General features: G+C 37.6%; 3 protein-coding genes across 3 annotated transcripts; 1 reads left to right on the forward strand and 2 right to left on the reverse strand.

Annotated features, from left to right (window-relative positions):
- Positions 1-186: 186 nt before the first annotated feature.
- LOC144472907 (nardilysin) lies at positions 187-4944 on the forward strand. The gene is made up of 14 exons (XM_078186348.1): positions 187-658; positions 738-826; positions 921-1138; positions 1236-1349; positions 1422-1617; positions 1694-1899; positions 1966-2136; positions 2220-2563; positions 2634-3134; positions 3209-3359; positions 3454-3587; positions 3657-4035; positions 4107-4620; positions 4689-4944. Exons 1-14 carry the CDS (start codon positions 330-332, stop codon positions 4847-4849), a joined length of 3507 nt encoding a protein of 1168 aa, XP_078042474.1. The 5' UTR covers positions 187-329; the 3' UTR covers positions 4850-4944.
- A 142-nt stretch (positions 4945-5086) lies between these two features.
- LOC144472908 (constitutive coactivator of PPAR-gamma-like protein 1 homolog) lies at positions 5087-17422 on the reverse strand. The gene is made up of 17 exons (XM_078186349.1): positions 17326-17422; positions 16264-16646; positions 16024-16196; positions 15831-15944; positions 15610-15756; positions 15140-15515; positions 14799-15059; positions 14350-14730; positions 14141-14279; positions 13924-14049; positions 13738-13855; positions 13372-13672; positions 12895-13139; positions 12612-12740; positions 12434-12534; positions 12205-12358; positions 5087-11852 (listed from the first exon to the last, which is right to left on the reverse strand). The coding sequence occupies exons 2-16, from the start codon at positions 16469-16471 to the stop codon at positions 12205-12207; spliced, it is 2973 nt and encodes a 990-aa protein (XP_078042475.1). The 5' UTR covers positions 16472-16646; positions 17326-17422; the 3' UTR covers positions 5087-11852.
- Positions 17423-17883: 461 nt separating this feature from the next.
- On the reverse strand, positions 17884-21245 carry Gp93 (heat shock protein 90 Gp93). Its single transcript, XM_078184569.1, has 4 exons — positions 21077-21245; positions 20887-20973; positions 20070-20676; positions 17884-19951 (listed from the first exon to the last, which is right to left on the reverse strand). Exons 1-4 carry the CDS (start codon positions 21120-21122, stop codon positions 18352-18354), a joined length of 2340 nt encoding a protein of 779 aa, XP_078040695.1. The 5' UTR covers positions 21123-21245; the 3' UTR covers positions 17884-18351.
- Positions 21246-23027: the final 1782 nt, after the last annotated feature.

Here is a 23027-nt window from a genome sequence, read left to right on the forward strand (position 1 = left end):
TATTTTTTACTAATGATAATAAATAATATTTCCGCAGAAAAGTTTCAAGAATAATTTATTGCTTACAATGGTGATGCTCGGTTTGGGTACGAGTATATGTATGTATGCATATGTATATGTACATATGATGCGTGAAAGCTGAATTCTCTCATATACAACCTACATTTGTACATAAAACGATCATATCGTCGTATGATCTTACGTTTTCTTGATTAAACTTTCATGATTATTTCATGAACACTCGTACGATAAAAGATCGTATCAATCATTAGAAATATTGATACTATTAAATCGTAGGACGTAATGTAACTTGGTTGATTTAGTGGCACATGATAACACATTTACAAAGATACCGTTTTCACAAGGTACTTCAATGTGGGATTAAAAAAGCCCCGAGTTTAATGATAATGTCAAAAAGACACCTTCAGACACCACCTAAGAAAAAATTGAAAACAGTTACGGCTTCTATCAATTCAACCAGCAACGTGACCATATCCGACAGACATAACCTCAACAACACCAGCACTACACCTTTTGACATTATGGAAACCGAAAATCATAATGAAGACAGTTCACATGGCGCAACGACGATGTCGCCGGTTAAGGTCACCTATCTAGACGTACCTGTTAAATCGGAAAATGATAAAAAAGATTATAGGTGATGGCTAGTTATAATATAGCATGCAGCTGCTGTTTTTTCAATTCATTTATACATTATTTTCTTTAATTTTGTTTAGAGTGATTCAATTGGAAAATGGCTTGATAGCTTTGTTGATTTCGGATATGCATACTCCAGAATCTCAAGACTGTAGCAGTAAAGTAAAAGGTGACTTACTGTTGGAAACCAATTGATAGATTTTGCTCGTTTTCTATGTTTGTAATACTAACGCATCAACTGTAACAATTCAATTGATTATCAGTGAATGCAATACCTAGCGACAGCGAGGGCGAAGAAGACGAAGATGATGAGGATAGTGAAGAAGATGAAGATGATGATGACAGCGAAGAGGATGAGGAGACAAACTGTGAGGGAGATGAAGACGATGAAAATACGGGAGATGAACATTCAGAGGATAACGGATCGGATAAAAAGGATTCCTCTACTCATAAAAAAAGGTTGAAGAGAGAAGAGAAAATGGTATTTTTTATATTGAATGATTTTGTGTTTGTACAATGGTATTATGTGAATTGTTTGTATTCTTAGCATGCATCTATTATGCGTGTTTCTTATATAGGCTGCTTGTGGCTTATCTGTGGGTGTAGGAAGTTTTAGCGATCCTCCAGAAATTCCTGGTCTTGCACATTTTTTGGAACACATGGTCTTTATGGGATCAAAAAAGTATCCTGAGGTATTGATCTCTAGCATGATTTTTAAGCATTCGGTTTCTATATTAATCTTTCAATATCTGATGCTTTTATAGGAGGATGATTTTGATGCATTTATCATGAAAAGGGGAGGTATGGACAATGCGTCTACCAATTGCGAAATAACAACGTTCTACTTCGCTACACAAGAGAAATATCTTTTATCTGCTCTGGACCGATTTGCTCAATTTTTTATCGAACCTTTGATGAAAAAGGATACTATAAACAAAGAACGAGAAATCGTAGAAAGCGGTACGTGGCCCACGTGACAAGAAATAATAATCTTCATTTTGAAACGATATGAAATAAAGTAAAATCCACTCTACAGAATTCAAAATGGCCTTACCTGTCGACCTATATCGGAAAGAGCAAATGTTTTGTAGCTTCGCAAAACCAGGTCATCCCGCGATGAAATTCATGTGGGGCAATTTGATAACATTACGCGACAATGTAGACGATGAAAAGTTGTACGAGGAGCTACACAAGTTTAGAGAACGACACTATAGTGCTCATAGAATGAAACTTGCCGTGCAAGTGAGTATATATTCTAAACTTTTGCTCTTATTTTGATGAAATGAAATATTTTGCGAATTTTTACAGGCTAAATTGCCATTGGACGTGTTGGAAGATTATGTAAAACAGTGTTTCTCAAATATACCAAATAACGGATTACCACCAACTGATTTTACACCATTCAAAGGAGTAAATTCCTTTGATACATCGAGTTTTCGAAGAATGTATAAAATTAAGCCCGTGAAAAATATGTGCCAGGTACTGGTAATCCTTCTTTCGATTGGTACCGTAATTAACAATCCTTGGTGGCTTAATTTCAAACTAGCTTCGATATTCTACAGGTGGATTTAACATGGGTGATGCCATCGTTGCAAGACATGTACAAAAGTAAACCACACGAGTACGTATTGTATGTGATAGGACACAAAGGAAAAGGCTCTCTGATGAGTTACTTGAAGAAAAAGATGTGGTGTGTGAACATTTGCAGCGATGTGGAAGAAATTGGTTTCGAGCACAATTCTATGTATTTATTGGCCACTTTGTCGCTCAAATTGACTGAACAGGGACTCGAACATCTACAGGAAGTACTGAATGCCGTGTTCTCCTATATTAATATGGTGCGTAAAGAAGGACCTCAGAAACGAATGTATGACGAGATACATAAAATAAGGGAGATGACTTTCAGGTGAATAATTGCCAAGGGTAGATCGGCGTCTGTTCCAAGTATCAAATCAGATACCTAATATTGTTTTTAGGTATGAAGATGAAGCACTGCCAGCAAATAATGTGGAAGATTTATGCGAGAATATGCATTATTATCCGCCTCAAGACTATATAACCGGTAACTATTTGTATTTTGAATACAATCCCGAAGCTATACAAGCGTGTATGAATTATCTGACTCCGGACGACGTGAACATAATAATTTTTGACAAGAAATTGAACGAGGAAGAGTTGAAGAAAACCGAGCCATGGTTCAAAACCAGATACATGGACACAGAAATACCAGAAGAATGGGTGAAATGCTGGCGCACCATAGAACCATACCCCGAGTTTCATTTAGCACTGCCAAATATTTTCCTTATCGACGATTTCAGCCTTATACCCATGCCAGCAGAGATTCCCAAGTACCCCACAAAAATCTATACGGATGAATTGACCGAAGTTTGGTACCGGCCCGACCCCAGATTTAGAATGCCCGAGTGTTATATGAATTTTTATATTATAACACCTGCAGAGACATTCACGCCCAAGAGGTAAACGTTTACAATTGTAACGTTGTTCGAACAATATTCTTCATTTGTTCAGAGTTACGGTTTTAAATTCACAGCGTTGTCATGATGGACTTGTTTGTTACAACATTGAGACAATTAATGACAGAACAACTGTATCCTGCGCTGGTCGTAAACTTAAATTATGAAATCTACACGGATGACAAAGGAATCGTTGTGAAAGTGGGTGGATTCAATCAGAAAGTTCCAGTAAGTACAAGTGAAATACAATTTACTCTGTAATTTGCGAACCCATGCTTTCAGGCTCATGTATTCTCCTTCTTGTGAACTGTCTGGTTTTCAGTTAGTGTTATTCACCATTGCAAGGTACATTGCCGAGTACTCGCAACTGATAACGGAAGAATTTTTCAATGTCATGAAGAAAGAAGTAATTAAAGGCTATTACAATAAGTTTTTGCGGCCCAACAAGCTAGCGGAGTATGTGACAAATCATATTTTAATACGTTTATAATGTTCAACACCCTACTTTTATGAATCATATTTCAGCGACGTGAGACTATCCATTTTGCTGCGAGTTCATTGGCCAATGAATGTCAGACACATGGCAATCAGCGAGGTCGAGTTTGAAGAATTCAAACAGTTCGCCGAGCACTTGACCGATCACATTTATATCCAAAGCTTGGTGCAGGGAAACATGACCAAGGATGACGTTATCAAGAACGTGAACAATTTCGTTGGAATACTGAAGTGCGGACCTTTACTGCCCAACACTAAGCCACAGATTAGAGTCAATCAAATACCTGTAGGCTCTCACTGCTGTAAAATAAGGAACTTTAATAAGACTGACGTAAACTCTGTCGTGACAAATTATTATCAGTCCGGTGTAGCATCCATGGAATTGTCAATTATAATTGAACTTTTCATTGTAAGTGTAGATCGATCGACGTCAAACACTCTGATTTTATGGATACTAATTTGTTTTCTACTTCTGATCAGATGATCATGGAAGAACTGATGTTTCATCGGCTGAGAACAGAAGAACAACTTGGCTACAACGTCTTCTGTCTTGTAAGGGACACTTCCGGCATTTACGGCTATTCCATTACCGTCTGTTCCCAAGCGGACAAATATTCTACGGAACATGTGGATGGCAGAATCGAGAATTTCTTGAAAATCTTTAAAAAGATTCTAGATGACACGACGGCATCGAAGGAGTTTGAAACTGTGAAGGAAACGTTGACTAAACAGAAGCAAAGCGCTGATATTAGCTTAGAGGAAGAATTCGACAGAAATTGGACAGAAATCGCGTCGGGTGACTATATGTTCGACAGAATCGAAAGGCAGATAGTCGTGACAGAGAACATAAAAATCGAACAACTCAGAGAATGGATCAATCGTCATATGAGCGATGGCAATAATTTTAGAAAGCTGAGCGTTCATGTGGTTGGAACATCGAAGACAGAGAGGGAAAGCAACGGAATTGTTGACACATGTGACAGAAAAGAAAACGGTAAGCTGAAATTTTTTTAGCGAAGCGTATATCCAAAATTTGACGTTAAACTTACACTTGTTTTCCAGCCGATTCAGAGATGGAAAAAACCGAAGAGACAAAGTATCCGTTCAGTTATATCCTCCGTTCGGAGTGTGAAAATGACACGTGTTCAATAAATTACATTACCGACATAGAAGAATATAAAAGCCGACTGTACAGTTACCCTATACAACACGGTGTCTTGTAATACAAAGCGCTATCGAATTAATATACATGTATACAGAAACATATTTATCGAATTTGTTTATAGTAATAGCGAGTAAGAGAATTCAAGAACACTTGAATTCATATCCTGGGTATTGCGAACTGTCGCATGTCAATGCATTTGCATACAGTTAAGCTTCTAGGGAAACATGGTTGGAGAACGTAGAATGTTAAAGAGATAAAAGCATGATGATGAGACGGATGCAAGATTATGTTCATCTGTTTTTTACGCAGTTCTTTTAATCGTATTCAAGACATGACAACACTTTTCAATAAATCATTGTTAACTTCCGAAAATGTCAGCCAACCTTCTCCAAAAAAACCTCTCACACGAACAGCTTTCTTACAAAATTTCACTGAAAGTTTGTTTCCTTTACTTCAAATTGTACAGTGTACTGCAAAGCGTTTTACCTTAAACAAAGGGGATCTTTGAAACTTTCGCAGCGTTACTTTGCATCTATGTACCTAATCGCGTTTCTCTTTTTCTCCATTCTTTTGCTTTCTCTTTCTTCGTACGTGAAAGAACAAAGGTAAATATATAATATATATATATTTTTTTTTCATATATTATGTAGGTTTTTAAAAGAAACAAACTTAAACCATCTGTCATTGGAGAAGCTTCTCTGCTCGTTCGAGACAAAACAAGGAAAAGATATTCCTATTTAATTTCTTGGTGGTGGATGCTCGGTTACCCTTTATGCTTTCTTATTCTTCTGATCGAAAAGTAAAATGTCATTCAATCAGCAGAGTGGTAGCATTCCAAACAACAGATTCACACGCAAAAATATGTCGATGAAATTTGAATACTCTAAATTGTTTACAACATCCATTAGAAGTGCATTTTGCATTTAATATTTCGAATAATTATTGAATATATTGGTTTCTTTTTGTTTGTAGTATTATAGAGTTGCCACTACATTTATATAATGATTACCTCCTACGTTCCAAATATGTATCTGTTTTAAAAGTACCTTTAAATGTGACGCTTTTTTTGTTGTTGTTAGCTTTATAATAAAGTCTCGGTTGCCTCGTGTTCTCGCCAGCACTGATTCTTCAGTTTACAGATTGATGTTAACATTTGTGTTTATCCGAATTTGCACAATTCTCCTATCCACCATCTACACTCTAAAGCGTTCGACGACATACGACATACGTTCTTCATTCCTCTTTCTTTTCATTTTTATTAAACCATGAACAACTTGATACGGATTTCGCGTATGCTACTTGCCTTCCTTTCTTTTCTCCCTTCAAACTTTTGCATCTTTATCGACCCGTTCGTTTAATTAGCTCTTTTATACCAGTTTATCGAAACTAGCAAAAGCATAGAATCAGCTCTGCTTGACACTAAGACATGAATGGGGGTATATGTTACAACAGTTACAAGGTAGAATTATCCAACAGGAATACATCGATGTGACTGTGTCTGTCTGGCTGTCCCTGTGTGTATGTGTGTGCGCGAGCGTTCGTGTGTTTGTATTCAGTGGAAAATGCAAGGACCGAAATGGATCGGTTGTTTGCACCTCTAAAAAGAAGCTCTTTTGTTGCACCAGTTGCGGTGCAGCTTTATGTGTCGACAATCGAATAAACTAACAGAGCTATTTGTTAGTCTGTTTTTTTTCCTGTTTGTTTTAATTACGATATTATTGGGTATACTAAACGGCGATGAAACGTTTGTCATCACGGAAACCAAGAGGAAACACGGTACAGAGTGTTTTTACAGGTGCGTGTTCCATTCGGACTGTTTTATGCAACAACACGACAACCTACCGACCCATGTAGAGATTAAACTAACCGCATAATCGCTAACAACGTCGTACATCGCGCGTATAGTATTCTATCGTTTCTAAAGAGCACGATCCATCATTCGCACTACGTGTCTCCTTCATCGAGCAGCAAACGAATTCATCTTTTTTTCAGACAATGACACTTGTGTCTTTCTTCAACATAATTTAAAAAAAAAAAAACTAAGAAAAGAAGAGAGAGAGACACTGAAAACGAAAACGAAGAAAAAACATTTCGACGATTATAAATTGTAACGATACAATTACAATGTATATTACAAACGTACCCTCTGTACGGAGTTTGTATTTTTTAACGATAGGGTCACATTCCCTTGTTTCGTCGTTTTATCCTTTAGCTATAAAAAATAATAGCAGAATATGCATGTTGTGTGTGTTATCGTAATATTTAATAAGAATATATAAGAACGGGGCCCACATATGCTTGTAGCTACATCGATAAATGTTACGTTCTTTTTATTTTCCTTTAATTTTTACATCATCTTTTTTTGTATTTTTTTTTTCACTTTATTAATTAGTTTTTTTGTTGTTTTATTTCATTATTTATTCGTTATTTATTTTAATTACTGTCATTGCTACCGTAGTTTTTAATGTATCTCGTTTATAGGTATGCAAGCGAAGAAACTATGGTAAATGAGAAACTTAAGATTTACGTGTTCGAGCATTACGTAACGACTCATTGTCCTTTTATTGTTCTCCATGCATCCCTCGTATCTTTCCAGAAGAGAAATCAGAAGAAGCATCGAACGTTTTTTTTTAATGCCCATCAGTTGCTTGTTTCTACAGAGAATTACAAGCTAAACAATAATTGCGATTGCGTTTCCGATCATCCTGACATTCCTCTCTATCTCTGCCTCTTCTTCATCTTCTTCTCATCACTTTTTTTCCTATCTTATCTTGCTTGTGGTCTTTGCAACCAAACCATACAAAACAAATCATTGAAATTAAATGATCCGCTCGATTTTCTTTTATACATCTTTTTGTAGATATATTCGTTCTATGTGTATATACATATGATCATTGTGTGATTCGTCGCGAAAATACTCAGAACTTGAACACAGATGCAATTACAAAATCAAACACAGAACAAAAATTCGAATAACAATAATGGTAGGAAATGAAAGAAACGAATAGCTAAATAATAAGTAGAGTTAACAAGACGGAACTGAACGATTTTTTACATTTGTTAATTGCTAATTAATTGTTTGTTCGCTAAGGAACGATTCACCTTTGCGTGAACAGTGTCGCAATAGGATCGGTTTCCTGAACGAAAGCGTAACCGCGATAAAATAACTTCGAGAAGAACTAAAAATTAACATAAAAAAACAATGAGAAAGTACAGTCCATAGTCGTTTGAAAACGGATTTGGAAAAGGAAGAAAACAGGAAGAAAAGCGATATCGCTCCGAATTGCACCGTGCGCCTCTCGTTTCTCACTTGTACAACAAGCGTTTATCTATCATTCGGTTCCAATTTTCAGTATCGTTTACGTATACCAAGTGCGTAAAGTTTAGTGGTACATTAGAACTTTTAAATGCAATAATATTCGCCTTCTCTGTTTGTTTCTTTTACCACAACGGCAATCGCGTGAACAGATCGTTTGGATTAAAATTAGTTTACCTTCTAGAGGTACATACGCAAGAGAGTTTATTCCTCGGATGAGTTGATTTTCGTGGGCCCCTATACTTTTCCATTATTCATTTACTTTTACCCATTACACTTCATATATCCGATTTTACTGTTTTTTCCTTTTTGCCCTATTTCATCGTTCCTTACTTATTACAACGGAAGGCAGGCAGACAAGCATGGTAGGTAGGCAGGTAAATAGACAGACAGATAGGTAGGTAGGTAGGTAGGTAGAGAGTAGATAGATAGGTAGGCGATAGGCTAGCAAGCATGCAGACAGGCAGGCAGGCACGAGTCTGGCGCGGGCGTCCCTTTTCTTTATCGTCGATCGTATTACATTCAACTTTTCATATACTTTTATTTCTTATCTTTGATCGCCGTACACTACCGTTTGCCTTGTTTCTCTGTTTACGATACTTTTCTGTTGTTCTATTAAATGCGGATTTCATTACTTGAGACGCAGCTTTATTTTTGTTTCGCTTCATTCGTTCACATTTCCTCCATTTTGCTTTATATTATGTCCATGTATTGCTTGTTCGCTGCATTTACTTATTATCAATATTATTATTATTATCATTATGAAATTATTCCTTGTTTGCACATACGTTATTCGCGTTGCTTGTGTTGTTCACATGGGCAACCGATCATATTGTGTTATATTCTCATGTGTTTGTGTCATACCTTTTTAGTTTTCGCATTTATCATCATGACTTTTATGTATGTACACATTTTCAATGTTCAATGTTCGATCCGATCGTCATTCCTCAGAAAGAAAATCTTTATAACATTACTCGAAAGTGTATAGTGGGCGTTTTTATATTTACTTTCGAATGTATTTTCCGTTCATCCGTCCGTTCTGATGGATCTGAAAACTGTATGTTTCTAGATTTCTAGATGTACAATATGCTATCGCAAATAACTTGACCTTTAGTTTTCTTTATTGATCGTTCAAAGAAGATTCACATGATAGCATCTGCCTCTCGAATATTTTTACTTACACACGTACGAAAACAATGTGTCTTTATTTACGTATGTATGCGCATATACATACACACATGCGTGTATATCTCTTTTCCTTCAATTGAAAATCTTGAAACGATAACGAATCGTTTATTTATGAAGAAACAGTTTGTTCGTTCGTGAAACTTCGTCTCCTTGCATTCATTAAATTCGAGAATTCCATTTCGAGCAATCTTCCACTTTTTCGAATTACATTTGGGAAAACTGTTTATTATACGCTTAAGCTCTCGCATCGAGTCTGACACAATATCCACGTGTTCTTCATCTTGGTTTTTATTCTTTTTGCTATTATTCAAATTTCTACTCGTTAATCATTTTTTGTATCGACTAATTTTTTTTTATTCGTCAAGCAACTCAGTGTCTCTGAGAATTCCAGGGACACAGATGGATCAATGAAAATTTTCATGTGTTTTCCTATTAGCTTCAACATACCATCATCGTCTAAAGCACTTTCATTCTTCTACCCTCTTTCCCTCTTTCTTTCACTCTCTTTCTGTGATCTTACTTGTTTAATGTCCTTTCACTCTCAGGCTTGTTTAACCATCACTCAAATTATATAAAGTTTCTCATTGTCTTAATGCATTTTACGCAATAACAAATCTACAAAAATATAACATTTTTTATTCTTATCTCTCGTTATATTATCTCAATAAATGGGTTTCTCTTTCTTTCTTTCGTTCGCTCGTTCTCTCTTACTCGCCTTTCAATTAACTCTGCACGCTCAAGACACATTCTATTTGCCTTGAGGCTTCCGCTCTCTCTCTCTCTTTCCCTCTCCCTTTAATAATCGTGTTCTGTCGTGCTATCTTGTTTCTCCGTTTTTACATGTCTTCGGCATATCATTCTTGACAGATATAATCCATTCACCAATGATCTTTGGTAGAAAGTCTCTCCGACTATTCTACGCTATAAATAGCATTTCTTGTTTGTTTTTGTTTTAACATAATCATCCCCTACCCATGTTATCGCGGCAAGCGCGCAACACGGATGCGCTTTTATGTACACCAATCACACTGTGTGTCACTTCTAAAGTAACTATCCGTATATACAATTAAACAGTGGATATACATCTCTTAAAATATGCTACACGAGGACGCAAACATCTTTAAAAGACTGATTTCTTTTGAACACCAACGAGCAAAAGCCAAACAGAAAAAGAAACGTCAATCGTTCTACAAATATGTTTACAAAGAAATCCCAACTTTCCGTACTCCATTCTCCAGCATTCTCAGAGTTAACAAAATTTCAAATCACAAAAGTACGCCTCAAATGATAGAATTTCAAATTTGCGACGGCATTGTAGCATATTTTCGAAGCGAAACCGAGGCATACCGTGAGCATAGATTCTCCTCCGCTTCTATTATCTACGTTTCCGCGGTAAGCCCCGAGAGATCACGATTACAATTGTCGTGCAGAAATTGGTATTTCGTTCCGAAGTCGCACACACACAACGTATTCCTCTTTCAATTGTTGCAACAGCAAATAAATATATATTTCTAAGGTGCTGTGTGCACGCGCGCGCTCGCACAAACTTTCCGTTTGTGATCGCACCGATCCGCTCGTCCACACAGTACCAACATTCTTCAACATACCCACGAACTTCTATATACATTTTTGTGGATTTTCCCTAAATAATTTCATTCGCAATTTCTTCTCGCACGCAAATATACCATTCTCTCTAACCGCACAGCGATTCGCAAATAAACAATCACTCTACATCAAACAGGCTCTCTCTCTCTCTCTCTCTTGCGCGCACTCTCTCGCAGTATATTAGTCTCGCTCGTACTTTCTATACACATGACATGCGCACACTCCCGCTCACCGAGCATTCACAGCTTACTCAGATATATTATGCTATATATCGGAAACCTCTAATCTAAATCATATATAAATATATATTTTACCTATATGAAAAGCGTCAGTCTCCATTTGCTAATGAACGTCTCAGTATTCTATCCCGTGCATTTTCCGTCGTCCAGGAACGACAAGAATACCATCGATCGATCCTATTCCAAACATAAAACAATGTCTCTGTCCGGTTTTGCAGTCGATCGAAGTACTGAGACCGTCAATGCGAGCATTTCATATAATACAGGAAAATATATATTTTCATTGTAAAAAAAATAATCACACTTCTTAAGAATTAAATACTTATTAGCAGCTGACGACGACTCGTTCTCGTTTAGTAAAATTAGCGCACGCATACACTAATCAGTCGAGTTCTCATTCCATTGGTGATTTCCGAGCGCGATGTACATTGAAACAACGCTCATCTCTAGCACAAACACGATTTTATCGTTTCTCTTTTCTAAATCTTTTTTTCATTATTACTAACCATGTTTTCTCAACCTTTTTACTGTTTTTTTTTGTCTTTTATCTTGTTGTTGTTTCTTTGTTTCGCATTTTTGTATCTTACGCATTGAATGGTACGTTTTGGCAGTGAGGACATCGTATTGTGTACGTCCGAAACGGGTCTCTATCCTGTGTATGTATTTGTTACATAGTCTCTTGACATCGTTAACGTTAACCGATGACTTGTCTCCTATATTAGTTTAATTAGTTTTGGCCCCATCAGAGCTTTAGACATTATCGAGTGATTCTGCGCGTGGACATTTGAAAGGTCTCTGGGCACCGTTGTGCATTATAGCGATTTACTACTATCACTGCGTCTCTAAACTAGACGCAAGCACCCGGCAGTAACAGTTCATCTCACCTTTTTGCACAAAAGGAAGACGAATAATGTACATCGGGCTTGGATCTTCTGCCGCTTAAAATCGTTCAAATGTGTGCCGCACAATCACCTCGTTACAAGTATAATAAGATTTTTGATTGCAGTCTTAAGTCATATCCGGGAGTGTCTAAAAGTCCATAAAAAGTCATGTATACATAAATACCTAATTCTCAGCGGCAACCGGAGCAGCGACCGAACCGACAAGAGAAGCGTCTCCTTGGCCTTTCTCTATCCCTTTGCCATTCTCGACGGCATCTTCAAATTGGCCTGGCACCGGCAGTGCCTCCTTTGTTGAATTCGTGCTCGAAATCGTATCGCTGTTCGGATGAAGGATCATGCACATGAGAGTGGCTGCCCGGACGTTGCAAACACAAATCGAAGCAATGACTTACTTATAATCGGTTATTCCATCGACACCGTTACCTCGGCCCCTGCTGTCTTTTTTCTCGGATTCCTTGCCCTTCTTTACGGTGGTCTTCTTCTTTCCAGTCGCCTAAAAATGTATATCGATTAATAGCTGAAACAGTAAAATACTTATTTTATCATGTAATTATCTAATTATCGTTTTACCTTCATTTGGGTCTTTTTTCCACGTCCTGCTATTTGTGTGCGATTATTTCCACGTGTTGGAAATGTTGATCGAGCCATGGGTGTGAACCCACGTGGAAGACCATATTTCAGACCGCCAATCGATGTTATCTAAAACACATGTCCACAATGACAATAGGTTACGAGCAGCCATAATAAGTTATGAAAGCTTGTCGATAAGCGATAGGTTCTAGTGACTATGGGCAATCGAGAAATACACAGTGAACGTTCCAGTTTTGCTACTATTGCACACGGGATATTCTACCTGCGGTGGAAGTCGTCCACGAGGATGACCTTGCAACGGTTGAGGCAAACGTCCGGGTTGTCCATAGTTGGGACCCCATTGACCGACGACAACTCCGGCAATTTCTAATTGACCACCGCGCGACGGTATAGGACGACGCATCAATCCGCGTTGGGGCATCGTCGCGCTTCCACGGCCACGCATCAAACTGTCATTAATTGTGCAATTGGCGGCTAAAATATTCTGGGGCACCGACACGCGAATACCTGGGGAAATTTGGTTTACGGTCACCCACGAACATACTATGGGAACGAAACAAGTTGTATCTGCTTTGAGTTTGAAAGCCAAAGTAAAAAATGAAGACCACGGAGCAAAATAATTGAATCTATTCTTCTTCCACTTCGAAAACACACCACTAGTAGAGTATATACACAGCATGGTCAAACAAACCTATCTCAATATCTGAAATCTATGAAAAATAAGTTGATCGAGAATTACCTGGAGCAACGGGCATCGGTGGCCGTGCAAAAACAACATTAATACCCTCCAATACAGCTTTCCTCATCCGATCAACTTTCACAACGCGTTCTACGTGACCACTGCACAGTTCCAGTAGGTTTTTCGCAATCGTAGCACGGGCTAACGTGTGGTGGAACAATTTACCGTCGAAATATAACCATGGACAACACATTAACCATGGAATTGGTGCGCCACAAGCATCGTTAGCCAAGAGAGCAGTCTCAACGCCAGCCATAAACAATGTAGCTAGCTGTACTCCGCGGGATGTTACTAAAGGAAGCTGTAGAGACAAATTTGTTCAGTAAGTCATTCAATAAAATTGATGTACGTATCTATTCCCGATACCTGAAGATCTTGTAAATACTGAGCGTTCATGAGTTCGGGTGAAAATGCTTGCGCAATGAAAGCGTCTAGCTCTTGACGACGTAGGATCTTGATTATATCCGAGAATGACATGATGTATCTGGAAGAGGATTGTCCACGTTGAAAGAACTTATAACCTTCCTACAAGTGGAACACTTAAAAAATTACCTCAATACGCAAGCCATCACTAACAAGTGTTGAGGTACGTAGGTGGTATTTAACATGAGAGGTGTGTCGGACCTCATACATGTCAAGAATCCTCGCAGGCGACGGCGTTTGTCATCTATACCTGTGCTGAAGTATGCAACATATCATTTTCTTTGTGTCCACTTTTTAAGCATTCAATCAACGCCTAACAACATCGATGAAGATAAAAGTCTCTCACCCAAACCACAAACGTTGAATCGTAGGAACGCCCCAACCTATTTGTTCGGCCTTCACCAATTCTGGGGCTTGATACGGATTCGACTTCGACCATACCCACTCTTTTATAATAACATCTGGGACTTCAATCTTTTCACTATCTACGGAAAAAAACAACAGAATGCAGTAACGACTTTGACAACGACCGATGAGAACAATTATTCTACTTACCACCTTTTTCTTTACTTTTAGCAGCCAAGTACATTCGATGATGAAGATTAAACAATATCGCGTACACCATCTGCCGAACAGGTCTGTAAATGAGATGAATAGATGGAAATTCACGGTGATTTTCGTCTTCTAAAAGGACCGGTAGCTTAATCTCCCCGGCAATAAGAATTTGATAGATATGAGGAGACATTAATCCCTTTTGGTGTCTCTCGGAAGCGGTGCGCATCACTTCTGGCACCGTGGTCGGAATACTAGTTGTTTTCTCCGCTTGCCTAGCAGAATCGGCTGTGGCGTGAGATGGAGAGGTAGCAGAAGAACTGCTACTCGAACTCGATGAGCTAATTAGAAGGTTGTGGGTGCCGTTTACAGCATGTCCATTACCTAAATAGCAATTTACCGAATTACCTCGCCGAATTCATTTGCTAAATTACTTTTTATTTTTGCCTTACTTTGTTCCACTTCATCCGTTCTAATATTATCGGCATCTCCGTGACCCTGAATACCGGGCGGGTCTATTACAATTTGTGGAGCAGACTTTGCATTAGCTGTCGCTTGCTTGTACGCATTTAGACTTTCGCGTTCGCTTTCCACGGTTTCAGACGCAAACTTGGACGTCTCCAAATTGGTATCGGCATCCGAAGTTGCAGGCGTTTCGGTTGAATTTGATGTTGGAGTTTGTATCGTGTTCTGTTTCGAGTCCAATTTATGCACTAAAATCGTCGTTAGTTTTCTAACCCAGGAATACTGTACAATAGAAGCCAATGCATAGAATCGGTATTATAATACTTACCTTTGTTCTGTTTTACCGGTTTGTAATGCAAAAACCCTTCTTTGGTTCCATTAATATAGTACTGAACGGACTGCCGCAATTTCGAGCACCTTGCATCTAACAAAGTTCCAAACACCTTTTGTGCCACCACATCCAGTTCAACAGATGGAAGGTCTTTAACGAAACTAGCGATTGCTTTTATCGTAAGTTCATTTTTATCCGCATTTACTTTGTTTAAATTAGTATTGAGATTGAGTTTCTTATAAAAATCAGCCAAATCCTGCTCAGTCAAGATATAATTTCCAAGCAGAGCAGCTAGCAAGCACAATCTGTCAGATGGTATATTCAATGCTTTCAGAAGTTCGGGAAGTATGTATTCCTTTGTGTCGAGGGAGCCCTTGAATTAAAATATTAAATTTCATTCAATCTTGCGCCTGCAAAGTCACCAGCTTTCCGAGATCAATCAGCTTTCCGAGAGGCCATGGGTATACCTTGTACGTAAGTTTCAGCTGTTCAGAAGAAAAATATCGTGGAGGATCAAATGCTGCATACTCTGCGTCGTCGGCAATCAATCCATTGAAGTTATTTTCACGACAATAAGCAATTACTTCCTGATGGTGGTCATCCATGCTGCATAACTGTTTTGTCAATAAAATAAACAATATATTGCCAAAACAGCAAATCACTGTGTATTTCAAGTAACTTTACTTACAACTGTGACATTTAAATGTCTCAAAGCCATTCGTAGACTGGTTCTTAAACAAACTGGTGGAGTCCACCATATTTTCGGTGGTGGAGTACCCTTTATTGAAATGTGTTTCAATACCTGCAAAAATGATTCCCTTAGATTATACAGATTTTGTAGAAATTGTATTATATTATACACAAATGAAAGAACAGCTTACATTGTTCACTTTAATCCTAACTTGTAATTGATTTTGTATCCAGTCTGCACGTCTGGGAGATTCAAAACATCCATTGAAGAATACAGCCAGTTCCAAGCCTGACATTTCTGTTGCCTGTATGAGAACTGCTAGAAACTGTAGCATTCGATTCCATTGTCCTCCACAAGTCCAATCTGAATTTTCGAATGCTCGTTGATATTTGTTTACAATAAAATATTATGAACAAGAGAGAACATGTACCTGAGAAATAACCGCCATATAATCTATCCAAACAGCATTCCCCATCGAGAACTAACTTCAACTTCCCAGAATGTAATTGTTGTGCTTTACCGATACGATTGTGCTGTCTTTGTGTAATAGTACGTGATATTTTCAACAGATCGACTGGTACAGATCCCCCTTGTATATAGTTGCTATCCAGAAAGACTTGCAGATCTTGGATGCCCATTTTGATCACAATACCAATTTGTGATATAAAGTTACTACTTAAATGTTGAAGTCTTTCGTATCCTGTTACAACTTCTTTTCACTTATTTATTAACTATAGGTGAGAGTGTTTAATATTTTGCTTCAGATACGTTTACAACTTGAAGAAATCTAATTTCAATTTCAATAATTTCAACCTGTAATGAACGCCATTTGTCATTAACAAAATATATTTTTAATTTTATTTGTTAACAGGTTCATTTGTACAACGTTTAAAATAAGAATATTAAACTGCTTGCTCACACGCTTTGTAATTAGTAACTACGGCAAAAGAACCGCTTATTAACAAATGAGCAATAAAAGTCATAAATGAAGCATGTAATATACTATAAATTCTGATACGAATATGCAATAGATTTCTATCGCATAACGAGAACACACTTTCGTTAACGTACAGTGTCGCATGGACGACCCGTCAATGAGCGAAGAAACAATCGAGGATCGAAAATTTGTCACATTTGAGTAGAACTATACCGACGCCATTTATTTTGTTTATATGTGGTCATTTGTATATCATCGTCGAGTTCTTTATCTATTGACGGAAGATTTGATCTTGTCAAAGCTGTCGTTGATACACAAATGTTATAGAGACGGCCGGTTTCGATTAATTCTGATGTTTCTCGGCGAATTAAATGTGCTCGAAAAAGGACTGCTTTATAGACCGGCATGGCGAGTGAGCTGTTCGCTGTTCAGTGGGAAACTTACGCAAAGAAATTCACACGGTTTCGTGACCAATCTCCTTTTACAAACGACACCGCGCGAATCCCACTGAACCTGAACAACGCGATTTTATCCGAGAAAATTGACGATACTTACGTTAAATTAGCGATAATCATCGTGGCCCCAAAGAAACACAAAACACACGGGCTTTCAGAGTAGGTGACGTCGGATTCGAAAACGGAAATGAGCGCTCGGTCGCGCTCGGATATCTACGCCATTTGTCCCAGTTCCAACAGAATCAAGCGTTCCCATTGGTTCGTCTCCCGAAACGTTAGCCATGCCGGAAACGAATAATTTTACATTATTTTGAAAATGCGAATCGCAAAAATATAAAATATTAGACAGTTATTGCAGAAAAGTCCCTAGAATCGTGTATAAAATATATTCTTCCAAATGCCTTTTAAGCAATTTTCTTGAAGAAAACCCGTAGAATATCAAACATTTCTTTCAAGCTTTTATACGATCAATGTTGCCGATTCGTATGTTACACGCACTTTATTTAAACTTTAATTGCGCGCGTATGTTTCATAAATTTTAAATCATAGAAATACATCGTCCGATCTTTTTATGAGAGAAAATACAGAGAATCGGTGTGCCGATAATGTTTATCACACAGAGTACAATTGGTGATGCTCAAATATAAAACCATTATGATATTTCAGTAATCTTTTAATACCTTTTTATACAAACACATTCATTCGCTTCACAAACATGCTATGTTTTATTATGTTCGATGAATAACCCTTTTAGGTCACCATTTTAAAAAACAAGAAGTGGAAAAACTGAATGAAATAAATTATAATAATAATAATTCGTTATCGAAGGTGAGCCTATGACATGTCTACAATGTATATTATTACGATGACTGAACTTAGTACGCAGCGGAATATTTTATCCTCAACTTTCTGTTTTCGTAACAATATCATTACAAAGTAATTTAAATGCTACAAAGAAGGATCGAAGAACGCTCTCTTCCCTTCCTGTACAATGACAATAGTTCGTTTTCGATTGAAAGCACAGTAATAAACATCTTGCACAACGCAATCGAACACTGCGTAACCATACATTGTATGGTTATACAGCTACTGTAGACTTAAACTTATGCAATACAGTTTTCATAGGTTACAGTTCCTCGTGTTTATCCTCTTCTGTTTCTTCTAGACTTTCTTCCTCTTCTTCCGGTTGTTCATCCAGAGGAATGTTCAAAGTTTTCCTCATAAGCTGTTCCACGCTATCGGCAAAGCTTGCAGTTTCCCTAAGCATGTACCCGGATCGAAGAGTAGCTGTCCTGAACATCATTAGGGCGATGTCTTTCGCTGTTTCATCGGCAGTGTCCACTTTTACGCGTCGTAGCAGTTCTCTAATCAATGGATGCCTTGGATTAATTTCCAACGTCTTTTTCTGATTCAAGTAATAAGTTTTCTGTGGATCGTCGCTTTTCTGATGGGCATTTGAAATCGCGAGTCTCTCCATGTTTCCAGTCCAGCCAAACATACTGGCGATCAAAGCGCAGGGAGAATCCGTTAAACGTTCGGACACCTGAGCTTTGCTGACATAATCCTTCAAAATATCGTTCAACCATTTGATTAACGGTTCGAAAGTTGTCTTGAGCTGTTCCATACGCTCTTTGGCTTCATCGCCCTCTTCGAGAGAGAAACCTTCTTTTGCTACGTTCTGGAACTTCTTGCCGTCAAATTCAGGAAGGCCTGAAATAGCGTATTCGTCAACGGCTTCAGTCAAATACAATACCTCGTATCCTTTCTTATCGAGTCTCTCAACAAACGGAGACTTTTTCACCTCTTCCTCGGAAGAGCCTGCAATATAATAGATGTATTGCTGACTGGGCTTCATCCGCGAGACATAATCTGCTAGAGAAGTAGTGCCCTTCTGAGTAGAGGAGTGGAAGAGCAATAGTTTCGACAGTCTGGCCCTGTTTTGAGCATCTTCAATTACACCTAGTTTAATATTCGTGCTATACTCTTTCCAGAACTTGTCGTATTCCTCCTTGGGAATCTTCTTTATCATATCCAGGACTTTCCTGATCAGTTTTTTCTTGATTACCTTAATGAGCTTGTGCTGTTGCAAGTTTTCGCGAGAAACGTTAAGTGGTAGATCATCACTGTCAACAATACCGCAAATGAAGGACAAATAGTTGGGCATCATGTCGGTGAATTTATCGGTGATAAAGACCCTTCTAACGTATAATTTAATATTGTCCGACTTAGTAGCGTAACGATTAAAGCTGTCACCAGGTTGGACCTTTGGAATAAATAGAAGCGATTTGAAGGTGACCTCACCTTCCGCTACAAAATGAATTTTTGCCAACGGTTCTTGGGTGTCTTTCGTTAACGCTTTGTAAAAATCATTGTAATCTTTTTCTACGACTTCCGATGGTTTCAAAGTCCATATAGGCTTTGAATCATTTAGCAATTCCCAATCCCAGACGGTTTTATCGACTTTCTTTGTCTTTTTCTCATCCTCGGCATCCTCTACTTTTGCGTCATCTTCCTCGTCCAATACCTTATCTTTAGTAGATTCTTCTGTTTTGCTTTCATCTTCCTCTATAGATTTTTCTTCGTCCTCATCTTCTTCTTCGTCGACTTGAATAACTTTGCTGCTCCACAAATATATGGGGAAGTTGATGAATTGCGAGTATTTCTTTACTAAATTTCTGATTGTATCTTCTTCCAGGAAATCCAATGCTTCATCTTTCAGATAAAGGCTACAACAATAAATAAATTAGCTTTATCAAATAAATTTGCTAACTTAATTTACAGTGTAACATTGCGCAGATACAAAATAAATAATAAACACTTTATAACAAATAATATATTCTGTACCTTACTGTCGTTCCTCTCTTCAAGGTATCTCCTCTCGGATCCTCTACAATACTGTAGCTAGAACTATCGGATTCCCAAATGTATTGTTTGTCATCATTGTGCTTGGACGTAACAGCTACAGTATTTGACACTAGGAAAGCAGAATAAAAACCAACTCCAAACTGACCAATCATATCATTTAGATCTTGAGTGTTGGAAGTTTCTTGCATTTTGCCCAAGAATTCCGCTGTACCAGATTTTGCAATTGTTCCAAGATTATTAATTAATTCATTTTTGGTCATACCAACACCAGAATCAGTTATACTCAATATCTTGTTCTCTTTATCAGATTTGATTCTGATTGCCAACTCTGGATTGCTGTCCAAAACATTCTTGTCTGTTAGCGATAATAATCTGATCTTATCCAAAGCATCCGAAGCATTGGATATCAATTCTCTAAGGAAAATGTCTTTGTTGCGGTACAGCGAATTAATAATAAGTTTCATTATACGATTAACCTCAGTTTGAAACACAAATTTTTCAGCTTTCTCCCTGAGCTCTTTCATTTGAGCAACATTTAATCCATCTAACTTTATAGCTTCCTCTTCTCTCTGAACCGCCTGATCATCTGTAAAACGCATAAATAGTTATAACTTATGTAAAAAATGTCACAGCTTTCAGTTAGGTGAGAACTGCAATTCAATTATTTGTACTTTGATTGACTAAATAAGTATATTTATTGAATATTTTTTTGAAACTTGAATATCATAAACTAGGAAAAGGAGTGTATCTGAATACAAAAAGATTGAACGCAAAGAAAAACGAGAACTTGTACAACCTGTCCGGGATCCTTCTCGGCTGGAACCCAAATCATTCTCAACCGTTCCAACATTTTCGTCAACTTGATCTTCAGCTTTGGCAAATCCTAAATAGAGAACGAGAAATTTCTTATTATGATACAATTAACGTTTACTGGCGACACGCGTTTTCGCTGTATAATTATCGATATACTATTTAACATTACGTACCTGCCAGAAAGAATAGAACAGATATCAATATTAACGCTTTCATCATTGCGATCGCGAAATGTTCACGAGTAATCGCAAGAAAAATAGCGAAAATGCAAGAGTTAATACACAAACGCCACGCTTCGCTGTTTCAACACCGACTATGACCGACTGTCACATACTCCAACCACGACGCTGTGTTATAACAAGAGGAACCCAGGAGCAACCACCAATCGCGTGGACCCACGCAATGCACGATAACCAATCAAAGATAAGCCGGTTACTCCTCCATCCAAATGTCCTCTGCTTATTGGTGAATAAATGTAATACATTTAATTCAGCAGTTCTAGAATTTTCTTCTCTAATTCTCGTTATTCTAAATAAAATCTAAGTTAACGCACGGATACCATTCATTTGTATCATTTCCATACATGTATGCATAAATATATACACCAGATATAATCATTATTATACATATTATACCCATGATACGCTCCTATCTACTCCTATAAAAAAAAGCAAGTGAACTCTTATCGATTACCATCGAATGGTAAGGTAGGGATAACTAGAATCTCTGTGGACTTAACACTAGATTGCCTAAGCAAGTCATTTTGACTGCTTTTCAATTTCAATTATAAAACTAATTATGTAAATAATGACACAGCTTCTTATATTTTTGTGACTTTTTCTGCAACATATAAAACCGTTTATTAATCATTGTTGTTGCCCCCTCCCCCCTCCTTCATTTCCGGTATGTATATATGTGTGTTATACCTATATTGCCGAAAAGCAGTCATTTTCTTAAGTCATAAGAATAAATTCGACACTTAGTTGGTACCTGGATTAGGTCCGGTTGAGTCTAAAATACGACTAGTTCTTCCGTCTATCAACGAACGAGGCGATTGGTGTATGATACAAGTTATTTCGCAAACCGTCACTTTGTTAGAAATAATATATCATAATATAACACGTACACTCGTAATTGTATTTAAATTATATGTGTACAGTTGTATTTAGTTACATATGCGTAAAATAGGGACCACTATCCAAAAGCTCCGTTACAATTTCCGTATCGCGCTCATCGTTACCGATATTACAGAAATTTAAGCTTTTTAGTGAGGATAGCGTATTTATGAATAGCACAATTGTCTATACAAATAATTACACATTATATCGTATTTCTGTAGCACCTGTTTTATAACCAGAATATTGAATTGATGGATAGACGACATTTAAAAATGTCCGCGCCCTATACACTTATGTATTGTATCCAAATACAATGTATCAAGCATTCGTAGTACAAATGAAGTATAGAAGATATTCGCTTTGTGATAGCGTCAACTAACGGTAACGCTGAAAGCAACACTGAAATGGTAATAGAGGTCTTGCCCATTAGCCGTCTATACAGTTCGATGCAAAATTGCTTCAACAAAAAAGGATATCGTACATATTCTAAGACATTCATTCCAATATTAATTACTACTTTTTGCTAACAAGGCAATATGATGGATATAACGTTAAAGATCGATAATCACTATCAGTGATAGAAATGAGTCGTTAAGTAAGCTGATCATTAAAAGAAAAGACCGGATATTACCATTGTGTAGTATGACGAGACGCCAAGTAAATGTTGAAAACTATTAAAGGATTACTTCACATAGAGTCTGCAGGCTAAAATCCTTAGGCAACACCGTTTATAATGGTCTATAACAGTTACACGCGTTAGAGCATACCACGTGATGTAGTTATCATGAGACCAAAAAAAGTCGCATGTCCATAAAATTGTTTAAATAATTGTACGCGAAAGAAGAAATGAAAGATTGCATAGCTCGCAGAGTAAGATATTCTTTCGAGCAGCTAGAGTAAGCTCTCAGAATTTTGTCCAGTAAGCAGCATGCTGGGTGCCGCCTTATACTCGTGTGCAACTGATAGTCCATCGATAGGAAATCGGTATTGGGAATTGATCATGTGT

The sequence above is a fragment of the Augochlora pura genome, chromosome 7 (assembly GCF_028453695.1).
Source record: "Augochlora pura isolate Apur16 chromosome 7, APUR_v2.2.1, whole genome shotgun sequence".
NCBI classification, from domain to species: Eukaryota; Metazoa; Arthropoda; class Insecta; order Hymenoptera; family Halictidae; genus Augochlora; species Augochlora pura.